This window comes from Aethalodelphis obliquidens, unplaced genomic scaffold, assembly GCF_003676395.1.
Source record: "Aethalodelphis obliquidens isolate GAN/ISIS:26980383/991018 unplaced genomic scaffold, ASM367639v1 scaffold13, whole genome shotgun sequence".
In the NCBI taxonomy this organism is placed as follows: Eukaryota; Metazoa; Chordata; class Mammalia; order Artiodactyla; family Delphinidae; genus Aethalodelphis; species Aethalodelphis obliquidens.
The window spans coordinates 394,335-408,904 of record NW_020837957.1 but is presented as its reverse complement, the minus strand read 5'-3'; the positions used below and the strand labels follow the sequence as shown (position 1 = coordinate 408,904).

The window sequence follows — 14,570 nt, the reverse complement described above, 5'->3', positions numbered from 1 at the left end:
AAGGATGATTTTCTCATTAATAGTGTATCATCATGCCCTAGGACAAACCCTGGCATACAGTAGCACTCAAAAGATATTTATTCAGTTAGTGAATAAAAGACAGTGAATGAATGGATACCATGGAGTCATGAAAATACCATGGAATATAGAGACCTGAGTTTTGTACCTGGTTCTGCCACTACCTGGATGGTTTTAGTTGAAATCATTTCACTCCACTTCACTTGAGCTAGATAAGCTCTCAGGTTTCTTCCAGGTTTATGATTTACAAATACATTATATAGGGAAAAGTAAAAATATACAAACTTTTAGAGCTGACAACCTTAAGGGGCCGGCTAGGTAATTCTTGTTCGAAAAAATGTACCTTGAAAAAACATGCCAAATAAAAGTGAGCTTTTATAGCAGTATTTAAGTTCTTTCTACTTGCAGCTTTCAAACTATTTTTGTAGAACCAATTATTTTCACAAAATCTTTCAGAAATATCTATTGTAATCTCTGTTTGAGAAGTAGAGAATGTGAAATTCAGTGATATTAGGTAACGTATTTGAGCTAGCAGCAGAAACAGAAGCTGCTAGCTCAAATACGTTACCTAATATCACTGAATTTCACATTCTCTACTTCTCTACTTTGAATCAGACTCAGAATCTGATTCAAAATTGTCTTGATAGAATCTGATTCAAAATTGTCTTGATAGAATATCCCACCTATTGTAAAAAGTTGTGTGATATTATAGAGCTGATTCAAAATTGTCTTGATAGAATCTGATTCAAAATTGTCTTGATAGAATCTGATTCAAAATTGTCTTGATAGAATATCCCACCTATTGTAAAAAATTGTGTGATATTATAGAGCTAAACCAGTAAAGAAAGCAGTGAAATAATTTTCTTTTTATTATTTATCTATCTATTTATTTATTTATTTTTGGCTGTGTTGGGTCTTTGTTGCTGTGTGCAGGCTTTCTCTAGCTGTGGCGAGCGGGGGCTACTCTTCGTTGTGATGTGTAGGCTTCTCACTGCGGTGGCCTCTCTTGTTGCAGAGCATGGGCTCTAGGCGTGCGGGCTTCAGAATTTGTGGCTCACGGGCTCAGTAGTTGCGGCTTGTGGGCTCTAGGGCGCAGGCTCAGTAGTTGTGGCGCATGGGCTTAGTTGTTCCGTGGCATGTGGGATCCTCCTGGACCAGGGATAGAACCCATGTCCCCTGCATTGACAGCCAGATTCTTAACCACTGCGCCACCTGGGAAGTCCTGAAAGCAGTGAACTTTAAACTAAATTACACATAGATTAAAATAGCAAATACCAAAACTAAGGTGCTAGATGACATTCTATTTCAGAATCACATAATTATGGGGTTAGGCAGCATTCTTAAGAGGTAATCGTCTGTCTTTAAGCAAGGCTACACCTAGTAGTCCCCAAGCAGAGGAAGTTATGCAATTCTTTGAAATATTTGGGAAAAGAATATTCCACAACTCTTTTTCATACTTGTCCCAGTGCCACATGATACTGATAACAGAAAATTTACTACCTTAACAATTATCTAGAACTGAACCAGTTCTAGCAATGACCCCATACATCCATGATTCCCATCCTTTCCTGGTTGTGGTAGGCAGAATTCTAAGATGGCCCCCCAGATTCCTGCCCCTGGTATACATGTTTTGTATAAGCCTTCCCCAAGCATGTGGGCAGGACTTGTGGATACGAGATAGGCACTCAATTGATAGGTTATATTATGTGATGAATGTATGACAATGGTCACCTTTGGTTATACAGTGATTCAAAATGAATATACCAGCATTACATGGTTATATTTAGTGAGAAAATGGAATGGTATCTGAAGGTAGCTCCCTCAATTTCCCTTATTTCTACCTCTACAATGCTGCGTGATTTTCCATTCTTTTCTTCCCTCCCCAGGTAGCAAACGAAAGGTACCTCTTTATCTCAAGGTTATCAAGTGTCTCTTTCAGAATTTCAATTGTTCTCTCTCCTCTTAGTCATTCCCCACAGCCTACAACACATAGGATCTCCTACCTGGCAGAACGTTTCCATGACTCTTTTGAACTTTGGTGCTTCTCCTTCCTTTCTGTGTCAGACCTGCTTGTTCCAGATCTACCCTACTGTTCCTAAAGAACATTGGCCTCATCTGGGCCCAGATCCAGATCAATAATCCCCATCAGGTTTCAGATCCTAGCCCAGTGACATGAAATAAGAATGGCACAATAGGGTACCACTGATATTGGTTTCAAGCTGGCCCTTGCCCCAATGTTTCTTCTACTTGCTTTATTTCTTTAACCCCTAGTTTCTTAGGCCTTTTAGTCTGGCTACATGATAGATTCATTCTCTGAGCTTTCAACTCTCTTTCTATCTTCTCTAATCAGCAGGTTGTCTTCTCCCTTCTGATATCATACGAATTTGGGACATTTTTCTTTTCTTTCTTTCAGCTTAAAAAGAATGAGGTAGTGAATCCCCATGCTCTCATCACCCAGCTTCAACAATTATCAACGTAAGCCCACATTGGATTATCATTTTTGTGTGTGTGGTAAAAAGTACATAACATTAAATTTACCACCTTAATCATTTTTAAGTATAAAGTTCAATAGTATATTCACATTGTTGTACAACAGATCTCTGAAACTCTTTCATATTTTAATTCTGAAACTCTGTACCTACTAAACATCAATCATGTTGGATTATTTTTAAAGCAAATTCCAGACTTTATATCAGTTCGTTAATAAACATTTCAGAATGTATCTTAAAGGAAAAAAAGATGCCCCCACCCCACTTCTTTTTGTACAACCGCAAAACCCTTATCGCACTTAAATCAAGGTTTCAACAGGAAACAGAGGATACACTCAAATAAGATAACTTTAAGAGGGTTTATTTAAAGGTTGTGGGTATAGGGGAACCACAAGGTATAGTACAGTAACCTAGGGTAAGTGACTGAGCTGGTACTACCTCCAGACCCATAAGGATATGGGGAGGGAGTGGTTACCAGAACCTGGAAAAAGAAAGAATCTATAGAGTGGGCTGCACTGAAAAAATCAATGACCTTAGGTCAAGAGACACAGTAGGGTGATCTTGCAGGGAGGGAGACAGGGGAATGATACCCTGACATTACTCTCCTCCCTCTCTCTCTTCTTTTGCTAGTAGTTTTCACTGGCCTAGTCCATCTAATGGCTAAAGGGCATGGGAGCCCTACTGATATAATCCATAGAGTCCAGCCTTCTGGAGCAGAGAGTAGGGTGGAGAGTGGTTCTGGAGGAACAAAGGGAAGATACCCAGAAAATAATAATTCTTAATATCACTTAATATATTTATATGAACCATTCTAGCAAATTATTGAAACTGGGAAGGGGATTCTGGGAGCCCACTGAATTTATAGCCGGTTGGTCACAAGTACAAGTGGTAACCTATGACTTGCAGCTGTCATCTTAGGTGGGGGTAATCTTGCAGGATTGAGCTCTTAACTTGTGGGGTCTATGCAAAACCCAGGTAGGTTGTGTCAGAACTGAAATGAACTATAGACACCCAGTTGGTGTTTGGAGAGTTGGAGAATTGGTTGGTGTGGGGAAAAAACCTCCACATATTTGGTGTCAGTGTTGTGAATAAAATCAGTTCAAGATGTAATTCACATTCCATACAATGCACCCATTTAAAGTGTAAAATTTACATAGATTTTAGTATATTCACGGAGTTGTACAACCATCACAATTAATTATAGAACATTTTAATCACCCCCAAAAGAAACGTTAAAGCCATTAGCAGTCATTCTCCATTCTCCCTTTCTCTCAGCCCCTGGGAAGAACTAATCTACTTTCTGTCTCTATGGCTTTGTCTATCCCACACGTTTCATATAACTTGTGACCTTTTGTGTCTGGCTTCTCTCACTTAGCATAATGTTTTCAAGATCCATCCATGTCGTAGCATGTATCAGTACTTTATTTAATTTTATTGTCAAATAATATTCCATTGTATGTATATACCACATTTTATCCATTCGTCAGTTGATTGGCATTTGGGTTGTTTCCAATTTTTGGCTATTGTGAACAATGCTGCTATAAACATTTCATGTGCAAGTTTTTGTGTGGACATATGTCTTCATTTCTCCTGGGTATATACCTAAGAATGGAATTTCTGGGTCACATGGCGACTCTATATTTAAACATGTTGGGGACTTGCTAGACCGTTTTCCAGAGCAGCTGCACCATTTTACATTCCCATCAGCAGTATAAGGGGGTTCCAGTTTCTCCACATCCTCATCAACAGTTATTAATATCTGTCCTTTTTTTAAAAAAAAAAATTATTTATTTATTTATTTAGACTGTGTTGGGTCTTCGTTTCTGTGCGTGGGCTTTCTCTAGTTGCGTCAAGCAGGGGCCCACTCTTCATCGCGGTGCGCGGGCCTCTCACTGTCGCGGCCTTTCTTGTTGTGGAGCACAAGCTCCAGACGCGCAGGCTCAGTAGTTGTGGCTCACGGGCCCAGTTGCTCGGCGGCATGTGGGATCTTCCCAGACCAGGGCTCGAACCCATGTCCCCTGCATTGGCAGGCAGATTCCCAACCACTGCGCCAACAAGGAAGCCCAATATGTGTCCTTTTGATGCTAGTCATCCTAATGGGTGTGAAGTGATATTTCTCTGTAGTTTTGATTTGCATTTCCCTGATGGCTAATGATGTTGAACACTTTATTCATATGTGCATTGGCCATCTGCATATCTTCTTTGGAGAAACGACTATTCAAATCATTTCCTCATTTTAAAATTAGGTTATTTGTCTTTTTATTATTGATATATGAGTCGTTTATACATTCTAGACAGAAGTCTCTTATGAGACAAATGATTTGCAAAAATTTTCTCCCATTCTTTGGTTTGTTTTTTCATTTCCTTGATGGTGGTGTCTTTTGAAGCACAAAAGTTGTTAATTTTGATGATGTCCAATTCACCTTTTGTTGCTTGTGCTTTTATTCTATTTTTAATCTTTTAAAAATTCCTTGCTACTTATTTCTTGAAGGAACCAGGTCATTATGTCCTGTACAATTTACCATATTCTCAATTTTGCTAATTGCAACCCTAGGGTATTACTTAACATGTTCCCCCAACCCCTATATTTTCTATAGGCTCATAATTAGATTCAGAGGTTTGATCAGATTTGGGTTTAAACTTCTGACAGAAATATTTCATAGGTGGTACTGTATGCATCCTAAACATCTCCTCTTTACATCACATGAGGAGGAATACAGTGACTGATTGAATTTTTTGTGATGTTAAGATTAATCAGTGGGTTCTGTTCTTATTGGCCTAACCCAACCATTTAAAATTCTCCAACAGGCTCTTATTTAATGGTTTATCAGCTATAAGGTTTGGGTCAGTGCTGTCCAATAGAACTTTCTATGGTGATGGAAATGTTCTATCTGTACACTGTCCAATATGGTAGCCTCTAATCACATGTGGCTATTGAGTACTTGAAATATGCCTAATACAACTGAAAAATGACTCAAATTTTAATTAACTTAAATGTAAATGGTTACATGTGACAAGTGGTTAATGGATAGTACAGGTCTAGGTTCACTATTTCACCAGAGTCTACACTACCTCTGCACTTGTTAGCTCAAATTCTTCTAAAATAACTTCCCCTCATCAAATATGACTACCTTGGAATACAGCTCATTCAGAAAAGGCATAACTTCGGCCTGTTTTTAAAGTGGGCACTGAGCCTACATTTCAGGCCATTTTGATTGGGGTAGCCTGGCCTTTGGGCCCTTCCCAACTAAAGAACCATGAGGGGCATACATTCTGTTTTAGGAGGATTGTTCCTGTAGTCTCCGTGTCACTTGCAGGGGGTCGGTAATAGAAACTATTGGCGCTTCATACTTCTTCCCCACAGCTCATCTCTGATTTTAGCTGCAGCTGTGGTGGACAGTTATGCACACGGATGGCTTCCTACCTGAAGCACCTACCATATCGCTCAGCTTTTTGCAGCATGGAGTGTGGGAGTAGTTAATGTCCCGAGGATCAGCCTTCAACCAAGGGTAGCTAAATACTCAACCTCACAGGGCCAATTCTGAAGTGCATACTAAACAGTTCTCCGGAGGGTGGCAGGCAGGATTAAGCTTTGCTGCCCACTGTGCTAACACTCAATAATGCCCCCTTTGCTGGCTTTCTCTCTAGTCCACTCTCTCTACTCCCTCTCTCCAGCTTCTAGGCTCTCTTCCCTAATAAACTGCCTGCTTCCAAGTTGTGTCTCAAGCTCTGCTTTGGGGGAAATGTAAATTAGGGCAGGATCTCAAAATACTTTAGTCCATGGCATTTGGGCCAACAGTCTTGGCTTGACTCATGTGCCTACCCCTAAACCAGTCACAGAAGACAGGGGAATGTGCTGCTCAGCTTGGCCAGGCCTAGGTCACACGCTCATCCTTGAAACTGGGCTGCGGGAATTTGCTCCATAAAAATGTGGTGATTGAGACCGGTGGATTGAGACCTGTGTGTTTGTGTGTGTGTGTGGCAGGGGTGGGGGCTGTATGTGCGGGTGTGCACACACACGCACACACACAGGGGGTAGTGTGGGAAGCATGGACGCTGGTCAGCCAAAACAATTCCCCTCTCAGTCCCTCTGTTGAGCTCCACACATATCCCTGAGACTGGACTCCTGTGGGACATGGATACCTGCCCACATTGGACTTGTCTGTGACGTCAGCTGTTCCCCAGAGGTGGGGACCACCATTCTTGCTTGAAGTATTCCCCAGCCTCTGTCTAGCCTGCTTACAGCTTGTCCTCTTCCTGCTCTAAATGTTCCCACCAAACTGCACAGTGCATGCAATGTCCTTTCAGACACTTTGGCAACTAGTGAGTCATGTACACAAAGAACCATTCAAAGCAAAATGTGGTCATTTCTCTGAGAGAGTAGTGAAAAGATGTTTGGAGAGCAGAGATAAAGGCATATAACATCTGGCTGGGAGCAGGAGAGCAGACAAACGATTCAGCGACAATCAAGCACCCAGGACAAGCTTAAGGGTAGGATGAATAATGATAATAACAGTGATAATAATAACAGCAGGGTAGCTGTTATTATCCCTGTTAACAGCAGGTATAATAATAACAATGAATCCTCATAATACTCTTTCAAGTAGGTACAATTATTACCCTGTTTTAGAGTTGAGGTTAAGTAACTTGCTCAAGGTCACATAGTAAGGAGGTGGCAGCATATGATCGGGTTCCTATCATGGAGGGTCTTAAAGGCCAGCATACAGTGTTAGCCTTGACTTGTAGTTCTTTGAGTAGCTGTTTCATGTTTCCCAATGGACTCAAACTTCCTGAGAACAGCACTTTGTACTACACTTGGGGAGAAGCTACATATGTACCTCTTTGAATAGACCACCTTTATTGGAGTGAGCATTGTTAAACAAAATAAATGAAGTCTTCCACAGTGGTTAGAGCACTGTGGATCTGACAGGAAGTTATGGATCTGACTAATTGAGGCTTTCACCTCTGACTCAATGTGTGACTCTGGGCAAATGAACTAACAGCTCCATGCTTCTGACTTTCCAACTGTAAAAGAGAGGAAAAGAAGTATCCAACATACTTCACAGGGACACAGCAAGACCATAATAAATAAATAAATAAATAAATACACATATTAAATTCTTGCAACACTTAAGAGAAAGGTACTAAAGAAACCACGGTATTTTTCTTAGTTTCACCGTAACATCAGTAATCAGCAAATATGCATTAGGAGCCAAACACATTAGACACTATGGGATTACAACAGAAAAATGAAACATGATTTCTGCTAGTCCCTGTTTTATAGGATTTGATGGGCAAGATCAGCTTGATTGGTAAATATACAGATTACTTAACAGAATATCAAAATGGTAAAGTACATTAGCGCTCATCTGGTTCAACATATATATATGAAAAATGAGATTCAAAAGGGTTATGTAATAGTCTCAGGAAGAGTGTTACTAACGGGGAAACACGTGTCTTCAAAGAAAAGGCCTTGGGCTCAGGGTCTGAACTTCGGTTGAAGAGGTTACCATCTGTGGGACCCGGGGCCAGTCGCTTAGTTTTTCTGAACCAAATTCCTTTCCTCTAAAACGAGGATAATAATTTACTTTCCAAGAGCTGTTGTGAAGATTAAGTAAAATCATGCATGCATGTAAAACTTTAATCCAGTGCCTGGCTTAGCACCACAAGTCAACTATTATTATCGTTACCTCTGCAGGAGAAAGCTCTTTTCTGGCTCTTTTTCTGTAAGAAAAAACATTCCTTCTCCAGTCAGACCCCGTTAACAAGGTCGCAGCAGAACAGAAAGTGCTTTCAACTGCACGGAGATGGGTGCTGCAGGAACGTGGACCCAGCCCTCCCGGGCGGCACAGCACAGCCGCCTTGGCAAAGCCCATCTTCCATTTCCTTCCGTTCCTTTTCGGGAGAGCCTGGCTCCCCCCCACGCGCTCGGTTATCTTATTCTCTTGCTTCGCCAGGTCGCTGGCCCCTCTCTGGCTTCTCTTTGCGTCCTCTCGGTCATGCGGGCCCCGCGGCAGCCGGGAGACCAGAGCCTGCGGCTCGGTCCCTCCACGCCCCAGTCTTCCTCTTCGCTTCCGCGGGCCGCAGCTGCGTTCCGAAGCCAGGTTTCCCGAGGAGATTGACGCGCTGAGGGGAGGAGCGGTTTCTTGCTGCGCGCCTCTCAGGAGCATTACGGCCGGGCTCGTTCCCGGCTCCGGCCGCCAGCCCCAGCCTCACGGGTCCGGAGCGGGGACTGGCGGAGGCGGCGAGGGAGGGAGCGCGAGTGAAGAGGCACGCGCCCGCCCGTCCGCGCCCAGACCGCCGCAGCCGCCTTAGCAGCCATGGCCGAGCGCCGAGCCTTTGCCCAGAAGATCAGCAGGTAAATCTGGGGCGTGGGGCGCGCCGCCGCAGCCGGGGGAAGAGTCGGAGAATCCTCCCGGCCCGGGCCTAGGAGGCGGGTGGGTGTGGCGACGCGGACGCCGGGATCCCGCGGCCTGGTCGGCGGCTGGGCGGAGAGGCAGAGGGGCGGAGGGGGCTCTCGGCGGCCGCGGTGGCTGCCCAGGCCTGGCGCCGCCCTCCGAACCCGGCCCTTAGCCCGCGCCTCGGCCAGGGTCGCTGAGAGCCCCGCACGCCCGCGCCCCTGCCTCCGCCGGCTCCTCGGGCCCCCGGGCCTGGAGTTCGCGGCGGCTTATTGAAGGGCTGGCGGGGGAAGCTTTTCTGCCGGCCGCTCGGCGCTTCCCAAATTCTTTGTGTCCCCACCCCCGGGCTGGCCGGGGCCCTTTCTTTCTCCCCGCCCACCCCCGTTGCCCCTCAGGAGGGTGCGGGGGTCCGCCCTCGTCTCCACCCCAACAAAAGATTCGGCGCGCGGCGGGCTCCCGGCCGGTGCGAGGCCCCCCCTCCTTCAAGCCTCTCACCCTTCCCAGAACTCTGACAGGAATCCTCTTTGCACCCAGAGGTCCGATTCAGAGTGGGCTCGTGCACCCAGAATCGAAAACGTACGGCCTAAATGAAAAGTTGAGAGCTTGTGGTCTGCACCTTCGGTGTCCAGCTGCCCGATCTGACGAATTGTAGGCTGGAGCTTGATCCTAGTAGCGTGTGAATGTAAACTGCGCCTGTGTTTCTCATAGCTCCAGAGGAAGATGGATGATAGCCAGTGTTCTTTATACACCGGCCCTTTGACTCGTGTTTTTAGAAGTCTAGCAGTGAGCAAGCGATCACGGTTGAGGTTTCTGAGCTTTTCATCCACTTGTGGTGGGGAGGTTGCCACCTTTCTCCCCCCTAAAACTAAAAATTGAATTACGGTGGAGGATTCTAACATTTGTAGACTTTCATTGTGGAATATATCAGTGGGTATGACACTAGACATGTTTTGTTTAATAAGACCATATTTCTGTTCATCTGAAGTCCCAAGAGAAGAAACATTCGAATGTATTACTTTTTCGACAATTGTATTTCTGTGACTCTGGATCTTTTTAGTTCGCTGATGTTTATTAAAGATTTTTGGACCTACCAAACAGGTCGTTTCTTAACTGCTTGAACTTCCATAGTGTTACTCTCTTTTGGCACTTTTTCATTTAAAACTAACATCTGTTTCATTTAAGCTTTGTGCTTTTCTTTTTTTCTTTCGAGCTTTAAAACACATATTTTATTTTCTCCTTAAGAGACAAAATAGCAAGTGCTTAAGAGCATAAGCTGAGACTGTGACCACGGGCTTAAATCCTGACTGTTATTTTCTAAGTTGGCACCGTGGCCAAATTGTTTAAGGTCTTTACTTGTTTGGAAAGTGGGTAAAAAAACCGGTACCCAGCTCATAGAGTTGTTGCGAACATTAAACGGAATAATTTGTGTAAAGGGTTTAAGTACAGTGTATGGCCTTTACTAGCTATCATGGAACACTTAACAGTAATTAGTATAACCTAGGGAGCTGTGATAGACTTAATAGGAAATTATTACTTTTGTTCTTTTTAAAAATTTTTTTGTAAAATAACTTGGTTTTGTTTCTGAAGGCAGTGCCATTTAAAAGTAGATGCATTACTTGACACGCATGCTTAGTATTAATTTCTCTTAAATAGAACCAAAAGCTTATCTCTGAGAACATTGTGCTGATCAAGAAAGTGCACATAAGGGAGTTAGGTGTGAAATACATACAATGTCTGTTCTCCATTCATGGAATTTGTTCTCAGATAGGGCATGACAAAACACAAGAAAAAAAGATAACCAGTTTTGCAAAACAACAAAAAAATTCAAGTTAGTATAGCCGTTTAAAGTTATAAAAGTAAGGCAATGGAAATGAAGAGACATGCATTGATTGGAGAGATATGTAGGAGGTAGGCATGGCAGTGATTGATGATTGCTTGGATAAGGAAAGTGAGGAAGACTGAAGAGTCTGGGAGGACATGCAAGTTTCTGACTTGGGCAACCGGGATGGAGGCAGTTGTTGAGTAAGGGAGGACAGGAGGAAGAATGGGTGTGAGGGTGGGAAATGAGGTGGGATGGAGATGATGATTCAGTTTTGGACATGTTGATTTTGAGGTGCTCATGGAGCATTCCAAGAGAAGTGTCTATGAAGCTGTTGGTACAGGTTTAAGGTGCAGAAGAGAGATTGGGTTGGAGATATAGATTTGGGAGTCATCAGCAAGTAGATTGTAATTAAAGCCAGAGGAGCAGATGAGATAGTTGAGGAGGAATGCACAGGCTTAATCTGGAGGGAAGACCAAGGACAGAACTGCTATAGATGATGAATTATTATCTGCTTATTGTGAATGAAAGGTACTTTCCTCCAAGTTACCAAATATGGCTGAATAATACCTCTGAATAAATTATTGTTCTGCTTCTTAGTTTCCTACTGGGGGAAGTATAGCACAACTCTGGAGACAGACTGCCTGGTTTGACATCCTAGCACTGCCCCCCATTGTGTAAACTTGGATGAGTTACTTCCTCTCACTTTTGCCTCATTTTCCCTATCTATAAAATGGGGTTAATAGTAGGACTCACCTTATAGGATTGTTGTAAGGATTAAATAAATCCATACGTATAAAATGCTTATGACAGTGCTTTTTAGGTAATAGTACACAGTAAGTATCACTATTTTTTTTATTATTACAGGATTTATAATATGGCCTAGGACTATTATTTGGAAGTAATAATCCTTTTTATGATATACCTATGTGAACTTTGTTGCTCTGTGAAAAGCCTGTTGCTACTGGAAAACTTATTTTTCTTTTTTAAAGCTTTATGATTTTTCAGAAACCTTTACTTTGAAAAGAATTACACTGATCTCTTTTCTGGCTCAGTTTTTTCCTAGCCCTTTGCATTTAGTGCTGTTATTTTTTGAGGCTGTGATTTGGTGATTTTTCAAAGCTCTTTATTGTGCAACACTGATTGTGCTACTAACCTTGGCTCATCATAGAAAAGCAGACTTCATGTCAAGTATTGCCTCTTGTCTGTTCTCCCTACATTTATGTATGTATGTATGGCTGCGTTGGACCTTTGTTGCTCTGTGTGGACTTTCTCTAGTTGCGGTGAGCAGGGGCTATTCTTTGTTGCGGTGCACAGGCTTTTCATTGTGGTGGCTTCTCTTGGTGTAGAGCACAGGCTCTAGGCGCACGGGCTTCAGTAGTTGTGGCATGCAGGCTCAGTAGTTGTGGCTCACGGGCTCTAGAGCACAGGCTTAGTAGTTGTGGCACATGGGCTTAGTTGCTCCGTGGCATGTGGGATCTTCCTGGACCAGGGATCGAACTCATGTTCCCTGCATTGGCAGGCAGATTCTTAACTACTGAGCCACCAGGGAAGTCCCTGTTCTCCCTACTTTTTGAGGACAAGGCATATGCCTTGTTAACCTTTGTAATCACTCCCTAGTGTATAATAGGTACAATTTATGGAATGTTGATTGTAGATAAATGACCTAGGATTTTGTTTGGATTATTTTGTCCTATCACTTGATATTCAGCTGTAATGAAGAATATTTGTGTATACTTAAAACACGTTTTACCACATTCTCATCTTCCTAACCCAGAGGGCAGAAGAACATAGTAAAGAAGGTAGACTCTAGATTACATCACCCAGGTTGAAATTCTCCCTATACTAAATAATAGCTGTGTAATCCTGGGCAGTTGATCTAACCTCTTTGTCTTTGTTTGCTCATCAGTAAAGTGGAGCTAAAAACCTCTGTAGGATTAATTTGAGGATTAAATGAGATAATACATGTAAGACACTTAGAACTGTGCCTGAAACATAATAAGCATTCAAAAAATGTTAGCTGCTGCTATTATTCCTATATTATTTACTGTTATTTATTTATTTGTTTATTTTTATTGGGGTATAGTTGTTTTAAAATGTTGTGTTAGTTTCTATTGTACAGTGAAGTGGAGTTCCCCGTGCTATACAGCAGGTTCTTATTAGTTATCTATTTTATACATATTAGTGTATATATGTCAATCCCAATCTCCCAATTCATCCCACCTCACCACCCCCACTTTCCCCCCTTGGTGTCCATACATTTGTTCTCTACATCTGTGTCTCTATTTCTGCCTTGCAGACCGGTTCATCTGTACCATTTTTCTAGGTTCCACATATATGCGTTAATATACGATATTTGTTTTTCTCTTTCTGACTTACTTCACCCTGTATGACAGTCTCTAGGTCCATCCACGTCTCTGCAAATGACCCAATTTCGTTCCTTATTGTGGCTGAGTAATATTCCATTGTATATATGTACCATATCTTCTTTATCCATTCCTCTGTTGATGGACACTTAGGTTGCTTCCATGTCCTGGCTATTGTAAATAGTGCTGCAGTGAACACTGGAGTGCATGTGTCTTTTTGAATTATGGTTATTTACTGTTATTTATTATTCCCATAATACAGATGCAGAACTGAGGCCTACTGAGAATGAGATTATTTGCCTTAATTGAGGTTCAAACCCTAGTCCTCTGATTTCAGATCTTAAATTATTATTATTCGACTGTATTTTCTTTCTGCAAAATATTTTCTTCTGTGGTAGTTCTAGATTTTCTAACAGTGCTGCTATTAGTATACCAAAAGTTATCCTTGTTTTCTTAATCTTTGTTAATTTCGTATCATTTTGCTGCCTAAGAAGCAGAATTTAATGAAAGACTTTCATCAGATCTTTATTTCTGAGGAAAATCCTACATGAGTAGGATTTCCTGGGTATAGGCTTATTTATAACCTCAATTGTTTTTAGTCTTGAATCTGTTCATAACTCTGGCTGAATAGGCTCAATCTTTTAATCTACTTTGTTCAATTCATAATCTCACTCCTGATAAAAGTAAGTCCTTTCCACATAGTATCAACTATTTCAGTGCTGCCTGTTTCATCACTTTGGACACATATACCACTTCCCTGACCTTCTGTTGTACTCATTTCACTAACTGTTAATGCTGAATATCTAACCTATTTCTTGCTCCTGAGCTGCAGAATAGTGTTAGAGGGAGACTAGAATAGTCCAGAGTTGATCTTTAAAAAAAAAAAAAAAAAAAAAAAATTATTTATTTAGTTGTGCCAGCTCTTAGTTGCGGCAGGCGGACTCTTCAGTTGCAGCAGGTGGGCTCCTTGGTTGCGGCACTTGGGCTCCTCATTTGTGGCATGCAAACTCTTAGTTGTGGCATGCATGGGGGATCTAGTTCCCTGACCAGGGATGGAACCCAGGCCCCCTGCATTGGGAGTGCAGAGTCTCATCCACTGTGCCACCAGGGAAGTCCCCAGAGTTGATCTTTTATTAATTAATGTCTTATCATTTGAAATGAGGTTTATTCCAAATAATGTCTCTTATTTATCATCTTTGTTTCCCTACCCCATCTTTTACCGAAAAGTTTGGGACCATACCACATGAGTCCTTCATTTTAACCTCAGCATATGACTGTCCCAATATATTGTTCAACCATCTTTCTCTTGAGCCTGAAGGGTATCTTGTACCTAAAACTTACCTGTGTTATTGTACTTTGAATCCCATACCTTGCCACCTCCTCCCAACCTTGATCTCACAATTTTCCCTTTCCTTTCTAGCATCTTCAATCTATTCTTTTTTATGGATGTTTCCCTTAAGCCATAAGACTTATCCTGCCT

General features: G+C 42.2%; 1 protein-coding gene across 8 annotated transcripts in view; it reads left to right on the top strand.

Moving 5' to 3' along the window:
• The first annotated feature begins 8,629 nt into the window (after positions 1 to 8,629).
• The window catches only part of DOCK7 (dedicator of cytokinesis 7), a 211,059-nt gene continuing 205,118 nt past the window's right edge, over positions 8,630 to 14,570 (top strand). For 3 of the 8 annotated variants that reach the window (XM_027113949.1, XM_027113948.1, XM_027113950.1), the window contains exon 1: positions 8,630 to 8,865. In XM_027113949.1, coding sequence (XP_026969750.1) covers positions 8,828 to 8,865 — 38 coding nt within the window. In that variant the 5' untranslated portion in view covers positions 8,630 to 8,827. The remainder of the gene's footprint in view (positions 8,866 to 14,570) is intronic. The other 5 variants (XR_003434289.1, XR_003434290.1, XM_027113947.1 and 2 more) reach the window with 5 other exon arrangements.